Here is a 13,869-nt window from a genome sequence, read left to right on the forward strand (position 1 = left end):
CATTTCTTACGCGGTCCCTCCGTTGCTTTTCTCTTTCTTCTCTTGTCGTCGTCGTTCTGCTATTTCTAATTTACCAAGGATCATTCACTCACTGGGGAAGAAATCCAAAAAACGAAATTAATTCCCTCCCTTCCTCTTCTCCGCTCTGGATGCGATCGTTTTGATTGACGGTGGTCTCCACTTCCAACATTATTGATTTATTATTTATTATTCTTATCTGGTTATACACACACCATCGTCATCACATCACCTGGGGAGCTGCCTAACGGCCTGATTTGCATCGATCTTTTGACTTCTTCTCCCCCCTCTTTCCTGCGCGACGACTGACAATTAGACACGCATCTTCCCCCTCGCCTGTCCGTCATGGACCACGCTGGCTGCTCGTAAACTTGGTCGGGTCGTCATTCGCTTGCAGTCCAAACCATCCATACTTGAACCTATTTTATCGCATACTGAATCTCTAATCACCGCAATTTCACCCACTGGTTGCTTCTCTGACCTGCAGTATGTCTCAGGCTCTCTTTTCCTGCGTGCTTTTTCCTTCCCATATTTTTCCCCCTTCTTTACATTCTGTACGACCCAACATTGATTCTAAATTAAGTCTATGCTGACACTGAGGTCATTTTTGGTTTTTTCTGCGGTTTTAAGTATCCCTTACACTCACGATTTGACGATCATTTGATTCCTACTGTTTGGCGTTATCGGCCTTCCTTCCCCCCCCCCCCGGTTACTCGATGCCGTCCGAGTTGGTCGTCCTGCCGCCCTCGTCGCCCCTCATGATTTCCGCCATTCCTCCCCCACGTCCAGTTTCTGTAAATTCCCTGGCGAGAGCTTCGGTCTCGTCATCTATTCCATATGCCAAATCAACGCGAAGTACTAGCGCAGAGTTCCAGCTGCCCGATGGCCCCATCGCCCCTCCCGCAGTGCCTGGCCAGCTGGCCTGCCAGTCCCCTGTGGATACCGATATGGAAGATGTGGAGACCATTGTGGATGCACCACGTCCCCTCCGGCCCGAGCTGCAGTTTCAAAACCTCCCTGTCGAAATCCACGAAGCCATCCTTGACTACCTCTTCGGCGAACGAGCGGCAGCTTTCACAACGACCGGACCGGGAAAATCACCCGGTCGAAGCTGGAATAAATCTCTCCGTCACCCGCGACGGAAGGTTTTGTCGAATCTAGCGTTAATCTCGCCAGTGTGGAGGTCGCTAGTGCAAGATCGGATCTACAGACATAGTGAGTTGATGATGATGTCGTTGTTCGGAGAAACTGTCTGACCGTGACTAGTCAAAATTAAAGGCACGACTGAGGAGTTGACCGAATCGGCACGTTGGTTTCGGGCGTATCCCCATCTAGCCAGCTATGTCCGCCATGTCGAGATATGGATCCCGGTATGGGGTAAGCGAGCCATCAAGAATAACTCCTCTCAAATCCCCGCCCGGCGATATGATGATGAAGATGTGGATGGATCCGCCGCGCACACGACCATGGTATGGGACGATTCCGACACCAACCATGGAAACGACTACAAGTACCACTACGCCAGTCATAATGCCACGTTAGAGGAGATCTTTTATCACGTCCAATCGTGCTTTCCCGAGGCACGCATTCTGACCCTCGAAGGAGGCCACTGCAAAAAGCCACCGATGGTACGCCACTTCAGGAACGATCCGTGTGGATTCTCTGGCCAGCGGCTGCCGACGCTGCCGGAAATTCGCTCGTTTGTAATGCGCGGAGCTTGGAACATTATGCGCGACCACCGACATTGGCGCAATTTGTCAGAAGCGTTGCCGGGTTTGCAAGAGTGGCATTGTGCGTACGCAAAACCGAAGGTTGAAGGGTATCATACCATTGCAGAAATTCTACGACGACTGTCACCGTCCATTGTACACCTTAATATTAGCCTGGAAGGATTCTACAGCAAGGACAGCACGCAGACCAGCTGGCTGGGCGACGGAGTCAACCCCCCTCATCTATGTCGCTTGCTCGGAGATGTCATACCGCACCTGGAGTCCCTCGCATTTACGGGCAAGGTCTGTGCGTGTCTGTTCCAGCCCACGCGAAATTCTTTATCGGCCTGGCCACCCAAATCTTCGAAATTGAGATCGCTAGACCTGGTGGTCAAGAATTGCTGCCGCGACAAGCGAACCCACTCCGGACTGCCATTCCTGGATGACTTTTCGCGGATCACCAATCTCCACTTTATCCGGGCGTTCGAGCGATTGATCACCGGTGCGGTACATAGTCTCAATATCCATCAAGTGTTGAATTACATGCGGATTCGGTTCATCGATTTGGACTCGGCCTGCCCCCCTCTCAACCCGTACTTCCAGCTCATTGACGATGAATGCTCGGGTCTCTGGAGCGAGCGGATTCTCGACATGCTGCACGAGGCCCGACCGCAGGCGCATTTCACCGAGCTGTCCGAAGGGATTTACCCGCAGTATGGGCCCAATCATCAAATCGTGGGAGCGGTATACCCACGTACCCGACCTTTAAGCATCCACGCCGCTACATACAAAATCATTGCGGACGTGTCCAAATCCTAACCGATCGCGCAGCCCCTTCGGGGATATTTGGACCCAGTAGCCATCGTTCAGTACCAGTTAGATACCCAAGTCCTGTGGACTAAAGAGTGATGATGGGAATGATAGTCCGGCATACTATCGAAATCGCATCCATGTAGGAGTATAAATAATCGTGTTTACATATACTAAGGAGTAGGGAAGGTTCATATAGCCAGAAAAGCGGGGAATGGTGTTCTTGTGGATCTACCAGAAACATGCGTCATAATACGTTCAATCAGAAGATTTGATCTTTTGCTAAGGGTGAATGGTCTATATCACTGCAGTGCAGCGCAGCGCAACTGCTCTTCCACTACTAGGGAGTATGATGAACCAGTATCTTCAACTGCTGTCCCACAATCCCTCTACCTCGTCGTCTGTAAGGCAAAATCAGCGTATTACCGCACCACCTCACAGCTCTCAAAAAAAAAATATTAAAAAGAAGAAGACCAAGAACAAAGAAATCCGAAACCAGCAAAGAACCCATAACAACCCGTCATCAGGACCTAATCTCCGAAATAATCCCCTCATCCAATCCCCCTCCATACTTACTACCCAAGCAGTGAAAAATCTAGAAATATCTATGACCTAAAATGCGCATGACAATTTACTTTTAAGTTACGAGTAACGGGTTAACCTCAATTAACTTGAACCTTGCTAGCAAGCTAACACTCGAAGCCACCATGATTGGCTATTCATTTCATTTCCTTTTACTAAATTACTCTCTCTCGTTATAGCCGTATCTTATAGAAAGATAATGTCTTTTGGCTCCTTAGATACGGGGTTTATGTGTATGTTTGTAGTCTGGTCGAGTACATATATCATCTAGGGTAAGTTGATGTTCTGACAGGGAGGAGGGAATGTAAGCCCTAAATAAGCTTATTTTTTTCTGAATAGGTAGATAAAGATGGAAGTACATTTGCTATTTGGCTGTTTATGTTACCCATCTATCCCTCTCGCTTACATTTCCTTCTCCATGGAGAGATAGCGATCTTAGTGTATGTTCTCATAAGGAGATTAATATGGGAACATAGTAAGATGAAAAAAAAAAAGGTGTTGTATATGCCATTATCATTAATATTAACAATATGTACTAATAATCTATGTCTATAAACATCCCTCGTCAACTTTAAAAAACCAGAAATATCTACAATCATATCAAACGGACTCCGAGCTCGAGTCAGCAGAGCTGAGTGGGCCCGGTCCACGTCGTAACCTTCCCCACCACGTTCGAGACGGCTGCGACGAATGTATCCTCTCCTTGGTGAAGCCCAAGGAGCTGTTCGAAGAGGCCATCCGCTCCCGAGCAATGAAGCTGCGGCTTTGGTACTTGCCAATCCAGAGCATCTGTTCATGCTCCCGGAGATACCGATGCTCTGAGAAATTGTTGAGCACGTTATCACGCCCGCGCATACCCAGCCGACGTCGCTGTTCAGTTTTAGCGTACATCCGTTTCGTGATCTGCTCCACCTCTTCGGGACTGGGGCGCAACGACAGCTTCGGCGGCTGATAGCCCTCCTCGTCCTCGGCGAACGGGGCCCATTCATCCACTAACGCGAGGATTCGGATTTGCGCTTGAGCGAGAGACAGAGCGTCATTGGGCGCGACGACTTCGCTGAACCGCTTTCCGGTTTTGCTGTCGGTGACAACGCAGAATGACGCGCCAACGTCGGTGCAGACAACGGGTACGCCTGTCAATGCAGCCTCTCCCATAGCCAATGGTAGACCTTCGGAAATCGAAGAATTCATGAAAAGCCACTAGGGAGAACGTTAGTACATTGACATCCTTTTCAATTAGGGTCAAGGGAACTTACAGCATCCTGGAGCACCACAGATGGGTTACCCAGACCCTTGAGAACCACGTGATCGCGAAGCCCCTTGGACGCGATGATCTCTTGACATTCCGAGGAGTAGCCAGGGGTCTTTTCCATGTCGCCGTAAATGTGGAGTCGATAGTCCTTGAAGCCCCATCTGTTGACAATCACATCGGTGGCCATGACGGCAGTTTTGATATCCTTCACATATCTATCGCGGATATTAGCACACTGAATTGAGATACTTTCACTCATTGGATTAGAACGTACCGGATATGGGACAACATGACCACGGTAGGCGTTTCGGTCTTGATGGTTTCGATGGGTTTGTATTTCTCCATATCCGTGATTCCGTTGACCACCGGGTCGATCTTTCGCTGGAATGCCCGACGGTGCTGCAGGGCACCTTCACAAGTTCCCAATTCCGCCTCCCAGCCGGGGTTGAAAAACGCGGCGCATGGTAAGACCACGTCCGCATGATGTTCAGCCAGGACGCAGGACAGACGGCCCAGATGGATGAGGGTGGTGTTGACAAAGGACGAGTCGAAAGAGATAGCGCCAGACAAGAACGTGACCATCTCTCTCAAGCTGATGGAATGATCCCACACATGCAGTGCACACTTCCGCTTGACCTTACAGAGGACACCATACGTGGCGCCTGTGAAATGGTGCGACGCTTGGAAAATATCGGGAATCTTTTCGGGGACGGGAACGGAGAAGACAAACAGATCTACGAGACTTGGTCAGTACATGTATCCAGGCAAAGACATCGAAGAAAAAGGACTTACAGCGATGCCACATATCCAATGCGGTGTCGAGTTGCACCAACGTCGGATGTTCGGCAGTTCTCCATTGTGAAATGGGCATGATACCATCGATATCGTCGGCCAACCAGAGGTTTCTCCAGGCATCCTTAACCACATCACTCATCCAGACATCGTTCCAGTTCCGGGAAGACTCGAAGTAGGTGTTCAAATCAACCAAAGCTTTCGTAGCTTCTTCTATATGCCGGCGGGTGTGTTGGGTTGTACGAGCGCAGCGGACTAGACTGGTAAGAATAGGAATGAAGTTCTGTTCAATATCACTCTTCCGCGTGTCGAATGACCGTTCCGCAACCTCCGAATCGAGCGAGCTCTGGAAAACCCCATGAGTAGGGTTGAGGAAGTCCAGACCCCACTGAGGCACGACTGCAAGCGATTGCACATTTCTCTCAATCTGAAACCGGGGGACACCGAAATCGGTAGCGGCTTCAGCAAGGATATGCCATCTAGTACTCTTGAGGTTGTTGACCAAATCTCGTCGGCAAGCCGAGACACCACCGGGTTCGTTAGGCCAAGTCGCTGTATCCAGCGCGAGAACATGGAGCTGGCGGTCGCTATCCTGTAGCTGCGTAGAGAGGGTTCTCGTGTTGATTCGCGCATCACCACCCTGTCCGAAACTATACAAGTCGCTCATCTTGAAAGCGAGCCAGGTCCAGGAGCTGACTTCCGGGTTCATATCAACTCTCGCAAGCACTGTGTCTCCTAAGGCGTCGAGGTACTTTCCAGCTGCATCAAGTCTGCCGAAATCTCTGTTTCTCCAGTAAGGGTTAAGCACCCGATCCGACCTCAAGAGAAGTTCATCCATCCATCTCGTGGTAGCCGCATCGAATTCCTTTCCGCTTTTCCAAGATTTCCATAGATGCTCTCTGGCGAGCGATGTGGGAATGGGATACCGCTTGACATTAAAACCAAACATCCGCGAGACGAACCCAGCCTTGATGGAAGAGAAAGAGAAGAGCGGATTGTCATCCAGGAAGCTGCAGTTCTTCGGCTTCTGCAAAACATTGTACCAGTCATCTTGTATCATGGGCGGAGTTGGCGAAGGCTCGCCGTTAAGAGTGGTGGAAATGATGGGATGGAACTTGTGATCGTATGTCCATTTCGCATTATAAACGTCTGATTCCTTCGTGAATGTGGCCTCCGTGACACGGGGATAAGGGATCCATTTGTTCAACTTTTCCGGACGAGCGCGAGGCGGCATGCACCAGGCAACTTGGATTTTGTTATGCCCGGACACGAACTCGGCTCGCAGTAATTCATCATCAAACTTGGCATGCTTCCGGTACGAAAATTCAAACGACACTGGATCTCCATTTCGCATGGTCGAACCGGACATGATGTGGCCTCTTTTATCGTACTGGACGACTTGTCCGCTGAGAACGCCACTGACGCATTGACGTCTTGATGGCAGTTTTGCGTTTCGACCATCATTGACCGACGTATAATCGTAGATAAACTCGTTGGTAAGTGTCCCATTACTATATTCCTCCCTCTTCTGGAGATTGAGCGTGTCCTTGTATGTGTTAATGGCTGTCAAGTGTTTATTGTCGCTTGGTCTCTCCTCATGTCGCCCGGAGTATTGGTAGAGTCGCAAGGTACCGTCCGGCATAGTCTCAAAGAAACCTGTCGAAGGGCCGTTAAGGCTCTCCGTGATGACGCGGTTGTTCTCAATGACCGCCTTTCTTCCCTTCATATTCTTATAAAGTGTGGAGACCTTCTCACGACCGTGTAGCTATTCAACCTTGTTAGCTTAATCATAACCGCGAGCTAAGCAATACATACCAAAACCACGGGAAGAATAAACCGCTGAAGGGTTTTACAGATTATCCAGACCGTATTGAGAACCAAGGTCGCCGGCCAGGCAAAAATCAAAGGTAGTCCACGGGTGATGTAGTTCAGCTCCCTCTGGTATTCCGGATCCGCAACGAGAGAGATCACGGTGAACTTGATGCATGTTTTGATTTTCTCATGGAGCCGAGACAGTGCAAGCTGGATTGTTCCAATAAATCCTAGGGCTGACAAGTTCGGGTTTGCTGGCAGTTGAGCACCCACGGACCATGAATCCGGGAAGGCATGCTGGAGATTTTGGTTCGGCGGCAGTGTTTCAGTAAACGAGGTCACAGAAACTGCTAATCCAGCGCCAAGGTTGCATCGTGAAATGAATTCTTCGATACCCAGAGACTCGTCGGCGGAAAATCTTGACCGGATCCAGTCCATTTGAGTGGAAGAGAGGGAGCAGGACTGCCCGCAGCATCTTTTCAGGAGGAAAGACCGGACGTCCTTTGGCAGTTTATCCCACTCAAGATCGCACTCCAAACCGAGGAGTAGGTGACGGAGTAAAGTCTTTTGCCAGTAGCCGATGGCTCGCATACGCTCCCCTGTGCAAGTCTCAAGCTGGCGCTTGACACCTTCTGGTACGGGAACTTGTTCATCATCTCTGTCATCTGATACCAGTAGCTCCGTTACCAAAGACTGGCTATGTGATAGACCCGATTTGCATTCAGCAGTAGCCTGGACCACGGTCTCGGCGATCATTCTGCAGTTTCGACGAATGTCTGACACCCATTCATCCCCAACGAGGTCAGGACCGATGACAACAAAGATGTGTAACCCGCTGGCGGTGCTGCGGCTGATTGCCCTGATCTTCTGCTCATTTTGAAGAAGATGGCCAGCGGAAACTAATTCGATAGTCGTTTCGCCCCGCTGCCAGAGCTCTGCTGCTAGACCTACAAGCCCTCCTGCTAGCCGAAACGCTGCCTCCACACGGCCGGATTTCTTAGAGCTGTACTGAGATTGTAGGATCTGCATGACTTCGACACCTGGATGTTGCGATGGTTGGAGCTTGTATCGCACATCGGCTGGCAAGGCGGAAATATTGTCAAACATTTGGCTGAGCGTGGTCTGAGAGAGGTCGGGGGAAGGGTCAAGAGCGCTGCAGGTGTAGAATGGCGATTCATTTTTGGAAGTAGGCTGCGCGTTGGTTTCCTTTTTCCACAACGGCATCCATATGTCGGTCATGTATAGCGAGACAAAAGCAGCGGTCCATGTTCCCGAAGCTAAACTGATGACACTGCTGTATGCGAAAGCTGGTACATAGACATGAAGGAGAATACCCAGAACGAAGCCAATAACCGTGCCTAACGCGAGGGGTATTACGGCACGAAGCCCTGTGAATACCTTGTTGTATTGATACCAGAGCAGACCGGAATACGACCCAACATAAGCCAAATACATGATGGTCGCGTCGCTGGTACCTTCGAAAGCCCACATCAGGGCCAACGAGATAGAAGCGCCCCAAATATGGAGGAAGAAGAACTTTGCAAGTGACTTCCAATAAAGTGCTCGTCGTGACCGGATATTGTCCAGCTTGGCCTCTTCGAGGGACTCCAGAGAGGCAATGGCACGAGAGGTGGTTTTATTGGCCAGTGTCCATAGTGGCTGCGACACAGCATCAAGGATGACTGCACCCATAAGATAGTAAGCCAATCCGAAACCAGTTGCAAGCCGATATTTCATGCTAGACACGTTGGACAGACCCACAACCGACTGCCCTGTCAGCAGTGCGGTCCACTTGTCGACTAGAGCGAGGATGAAGTACAAGATGCCGCACCAGACATCACCGCCGGTGTGACGCCAGTGGAGAAAGGCGTTGTGAAGCTTGACACCCCTCTGCATATCGCTCATGGTGTCGACAGATGCTTTCAATTGAAGGTTCCAAGTCGGGCTGTAAGGCCGTGGCAGCTTGGTTCTCGAATACCTGCAGTACCATACAAGAAGAAACATTGTCGCGGAATATCCGTCGGCCAACTTCCGGACTAATGGGTCCGCAGTCGACCTGGTCCAGAAGTGGCGGTTCCGTTCCTTCTCGACACTTGCCTGGAGGGCTTGTCGTGGGATTGGGGTTGTACCGATATCTTCCACATCCGCTGGTAGACTGTCGCGTGGGCTTGTCTTGAGATACCAATTGACAACATCACTGTCCGTAATGCGAGGGATGTTGAGATACCATGTATTCCACTGTGAGATAACCATACGAGCCCCGATTAAGAGACATATCAAGAATAGCCAGAGGAAAGGAATATAAACCCATGTATCGTGGTGAACCCAGATCGTGATAATCGGCGAGATGAACAGAATGGGAATGCACATCATGATAACAGTTCTTCCCGACTGGAACTGGAATCCCGGTATCTGGTATACCGAGAGCGCAGAGAGAGTCATGAGGAAGGTTGACAGCATCACGAAGTACAGAAAGAAGACAACCCCGTGCTCAAAGCCACTGATGACACCGATACCGATCATTGCAAAGATGCCACCGACGAAGGCAACTGCGAGTCCGGCGACGAATCGAGTCATCACGAACATACTCATGGCTGGGAAAGCCATGGCGTTAAGGTAATAGTTTCCTCCAGAACTGATCCAGCCACCGAATCCACCACAGAGGATAAGTGCTATCATCAACGCGAGTGTCGCCAACGACTTATCGATGTTGCTCATGAATGTGGTAAGGTAAAGACCTCGGCCAACGGTCGTGAGCATGATGATGTCGATCAAGGCCGGAACAGCGAAGATTCCAAGGAATGTGAATTGATAAAACACTGATGGTCTTTCTTGCTCACCCTTCGGATCCAAGTCAATGTCCATAGATGCATACGCTGTCGGGAGCTCGGTGAACATGTCGTCCCGGCGAGGTGGTTGGTGGACGTCGTAGTACGCGCGGTACCGGGTGGCGAGGATTTTTCCGAGAAGGATTGGCGCCATATCGAAGTACATGTCGCAGCGCGCACCCACCGCGTACATCTCTGCGAAACAAGAGGCCTGAAGCATGTCATTGTTGGGCAAGGGGTTACGGTCGAGGACTTCCAGATAGACTTCATTGAGGGCGAGCTTGCGGAATGCACAAAAGACGGACAAAGCAAACAAATCGGCAGCAGCATCGATTTGATCCGTTTGCAGGATAGTATGAACGACCGTAGCGAGCTGGGTCAGAAGCTGAAGTTCCCCATTGATAAGGATTGCCGGTAGCTTGGCATCGACCTCCTTGAAAAGAGCTACAGCGACTGTAGGATCAGGGTACCAGCATCCTTGTTCCCGATACCATGCAAGCCGGGAACTAACAAGGTCCTCGGCGGAGATCTCGCCGCTCAGGTACGCAGTAGAGCTCAAAGCTCGGAGCTGGGCAAGAGACGGAGCCTCTATGAGTTGATATTCGCAGAATGCGCGTACTTTCTGAGACAATTCCGAAGATATCGAACACTCAGAGGCTGTTAGGCGACGCAGAAACAAGATTGCCTCGGCCGGAGTAAGTTGTTCGATGTCGTGCATGATGCGTGAGGGCAATCCCCAGGTCTCTGACAGACTTCCGGTCTCTGTCGCTAGTGCGACCTCGGCCATAAGACATTCAAACCTAGAATATCCCCTGCTGGACATGAAAGTGTGTAAAAGGGTGCTAGTACGGTCTTGTGCCTTTGCCGAGAGATAGATGTTGAGGTTGAGAGTACCCGAAGTGGTATCGGTATCGTACAAACCCCAGACCTGTGTTTCCAGGCGTGTGCGAAATCCAGAATGTAATCCCACATAGACTTTGAGGGTATCGGTTTCACCACCATTGCAAGAACTGAGGATACTAAGCAATTCTCTCGCAGCATTGGACACCCCGGAGGCTGTCATGTGCGTCGCTTTTTGGAGAGCACGCAATTGCCCAGCGATATAGTGAAGTTCCTCTAGTTTGATACGCTCAAGGAGGTCAAGATCTCTCACATGCCGCTGTGCATCGACTAAATCGGTAATGTCTCGAGATGTGCAGTCGAGTCCGAGCTGGAAACATCCTAACCCCGTATAGTCATTACCAGCAGGAGAAACGGAGAAAGGGTTCTCTTGAGTAAGTTCCGGTTGCGATGGCCAAGAGAGCTCGTCGATGACTGTCTCTTGACTATCGATCAGAGGTTCCTTAGCCGGAGGTGATAACGACAGCTTCGCCAGTAGATTGGGAATGAAGGACTGCAGAGATTCGTACAGAGAGTCATGACCGCAGGGGTTTTGGCAGACCTGTTAGCTAATGTCAGGTTGTTCCCTTTCTAAGCTTTGGGTTGAGAATCTCACCTTTCCATTGGACCTCCACACGTTATGGGCTTCAGTAACCTCGTTGCCCTTCATCCACATCAGTGCCCCCAACGGCTCCTCAGTTATAGTCTCTGTAGTCGCAATTGTTGCGTCGGTCAAGGCAGCACGGGGCGCAACCCAGCACCTTGCGCTCCTGTAGTTGCACCATTTGAATGTCCGGTGAATAACGTCGTGCGATAAATCTACTCCATTATCGATAGTCTCCCACGACACGATAGTCGTACCGCCCATAGACTTTTGCGATGCTATAGCGCGCATAGCTGTTCGCATTTCAGTCATTTGGAAGTAGTTGCGACTGCTGCCATCAGGCGAGATAGTAGCGTTGCGATAGATGAAGCCCCTGATAGGCAGCATGTCGATGTCGCGACATTGCTGCTCGGTAATATAAGCGGGCGGCGAAAGCTCGAGCCAAACATCGAGCCCGAGCTGGTTTATATACTTTACCAATGCGTTCAATACAACTGGTTGGAAGTGCGCGAGAAAGTCAGCGAGAAGAACTCCGTTGAATGGCGACTGCACATCCTGTGACTGCTTGAAACATGTTCGCAATGTCTGGGCAACGGCCTCTAAAGCATGAATCACTTCATCGTTATTCGAAGCGCTCTCGGAGTTCGCAAGTACTCGTACATCCAGCCGTCCTAAGATATAGGAATCTGTACGCTGGCATGATAGAGAGCCTAGAACACCATCTTGCGTAGGGTCGAGAACAGTGATATCCCACTCTTGCAGTAACTGCGTCTGATCAGGAGTTGGTGGATTTGATAGGCTGCCGAGGAAGACACCGAACGATTGAAGCTCTTTTCCTGCATATCTTTCTGTGGAGAGTGGTTGAGCCTCCTTTGAAAGGCGATCGAGATACCGGGAAATAGCTGTGGGCACCACTGATAGCTGACCCCTTTTCTATTACTATGTTAACATGATCCAGGGCCGTGTGAGTGTCACGAATTGTGGACATTAAGTACGTACACGCCAACTCTTGCGGGCCTTCCTTCCGACCAAGAAGAGAATATATAGACCCCCAAAGACAATGGTAGCCAACAAACAAGCGGCGAGAACCTAGTGATCCCAGTCAGTGAGCAGACAGTCTTAGGGCTGAGGAATCACATGACGGGGGTGTCTTACTTGATCCCACCAGGTCTTCACCATGGAATGCCATCCTACCGCATCCAGGCCCAAGTAGTCTGCGCCCATGGTGAACCGAGCGCAATTAACCAAATGAGCGAATAGAAATGAACGACGTTAGTGACAGACACCACACATTCCGGAGCGAGGATCTGTCGCGGCTTATTTGAATGACTTGATGGCGACACTGACCGACAAGGTCGTCCCTTACTTGAACCGTTGTGGGAGTGTGAACTTCTAATGCAACTTACATACGCTGTATATGTAGTCCCTGATGGGCAGCTGAGACTTCAAGAACCCAGCACAGGAAGTGGGGAAACCGAAGCCGAACCAATTTTCTTGCTCTGCCGATCCATGTTCCTAAACTTCTCACCATCATATTGGTGGGCAGTGGAGAATGGCGCTAACAAGGGCTGAATGCAAGTCTCACTAGGTCGTGTTGAGGCTAGTTTATCATGACTACTGTTACTATTGAAGCCCGGGATGGCGACTTAGTACCTGACAAAAATGGGACTATCATTGTGGTCCAATGGCTCTCGCTTTGGCGTTCCTCCTTGTTAATTTCTGAGCTGTTCGCCTTCGACAGACCAACCACATCCAACCCACCCATTGAACAGCAAAAATAGTAACGATGCTAGGGAAACCAGAAATCATGAAAAACATTACACTGGCATTGCGCATGCTTAGTCACCTATCGTCAGGAGAACATGGCTCAGACTTTCTATTTTTCTCGAATTGGACTGTCTAATTTACAATTGCTCTACCCCTTCAGGGAATATCAGGCTGGAGCCTGGATGGCTGGCGGACCTGTTGCCCTACATTCGATAGTGGTTATTTTCTGGAAAAGGATTTTACTTTCTGAGACAATCTGAGAGCACTCCACTGTTCTGATACTCTTCCGAAGATTCTACGATCAAGTCTATACATCAGATCCACGGTTGTGAGTGAAAAAGTTCTTAGTTCTCGGCTTTTCTCCACCACGAGAAAGAACGGATGCTGACCGATCTAAATAGATCCGAACCGGACTCGGCTAGCAGACGCTGATCACTTCCACAACTTAGCTTTTTGGATCTTAAAGTCGACGAGAACTTGAACCGACCGGTCTCTGCTTCGGGCAGCAGCCGAGATTTTTTATCTCTTTGATCACATCAACTGAGGATTTGAGCACTATTGAAGTAGTCGGCGGATCCTCCCCGATCGCAGCTAGTGAAAGTACAATCTAAAATGGCGATTCAGAGACTTCAAACCTTCTAACACGATGTCGGTTAGATTGCTTTATGTGGGACATGATTATCATGGTCATTTTGGCTTTGGGGGGGGGGGGAAGGGTTAGTATGCGATAGTCACCCGCTTTGCCGGGTGCACCGGATGGCACCTGAGAGCAACGCTGCCGATAATTTGACGCTATTGAAAAGGAAGAAAAGAAGA

General features: G+C 50.0%; 3 protein-coding genes across 3 annotated transcripts; 2 read left to right on the forward strand and 1 right to left on the reverse strand.

Annotated features, from left to right (window-relative positions):
- The first annotated feature begins 428 nt into the window (after positions 1-428).
- BDV27DRAFT_11199 (uncharacterized protein) lies at positions 429-2,688 on the forward strand. Its single transcript, XM_032064554.1, has 2 exons — positions 429-1,233; positions 1,285-2,688. The coding sequence occupies exons 1-2, from the start codon at positions 735-737 to the stop codon at positions 2,544-2,546; spliced, it is 1,761 nt and encodes a 586-aa protein (XP_031926224.1). The 5' UTR covers positions 429-734; the 3' UTR covers positions 2,547-2,688.
- A 1,031-nt stretch (positions 2,689-3,719) lies between these two features.
- On the reverse strand, positions 3,720-12,510 carry BDV27DRAFT_159116 (glycosyltransferase family 4 protein; the record flags this gene model as incomplete). The annotated part of the gene is made up of 8 exons (XM_032072828.1): positions 3,720-4,319; positions 4,376-4,586; positions 4,646-5,105; positions 5,164-6,928; positions 6,979-11,244; positions 11,299-12,219; positions 12,286-12,375; positions 12,442-12,510. 8 exons carry the CDS (start codon positions 12,508-12,510, stop codon positions 3,720-3,722), a joined length of 8,382 nt encoding a protein of 2,793 aa, XP_031926225.1.
- Positions 12,511-13,109: 599 nt separating this feature from the next.
- On the forward strand, positions 13,110-13,753 carry BDV27DRAFT_130424 (uncharacterized protein). Its single transcript, XM_032067409.1, has 2 exons — positions 13,110-13,381; positions 13,455-13,753. Exon 1 carries the CDS (start codon positions 13,149-13,151, stop codon positions 13,311-13,313), a length of 165 nt encoding a protein of 54 aa, XP_031926226.1. The 5' UTR covers positions 13,110-13,148; the 3' UTR covers positions 13,314-13,381; positions 13,455-13,753.
- Positions 13,754-13,869: the final 116 nt, after the last annotated feature.

This window comes from Aspergillus caelatus (assembly GCF_009193585.1).
Source record: "Aspergillus caelatus strain CBS 763.97 unplaced genomic scaffold BDV27scaffold_122, whole genome shotgun sequence".
In the NCBI taxonomy this organism is placed as follows: domain Eukaryota; kingdom Fungi; phylum Ascomycota; class Eurotiomycetes; order Eurotiales; family Aspergillaceae; genus Aspergillus; species Aspergillus caelatus.

Coding starts and splice junctions, on each gene's coding strand:
- BDV27DRAFT_130424 (XM_032067409.1), top strand. CDS start 13,149: ATGGCTCAGACTTTCTATTTTTCTCGAATTGGACTGTCTAATTTACAA.
- BDV27DRAFT_11199 (XM_032064554.1), top strand. CDS start 735: ATGCCGTCCGAGTTGGTCGTCCTGCCGCCCTCGTCGCCCCTCATGATT. Junction 1,234..1,284: donor AGATCGGATCTACAGACATA/GTGAGTTGATGA, acceptor GACCGTGACTAG/TCAAAATTAAAGGCACGACT.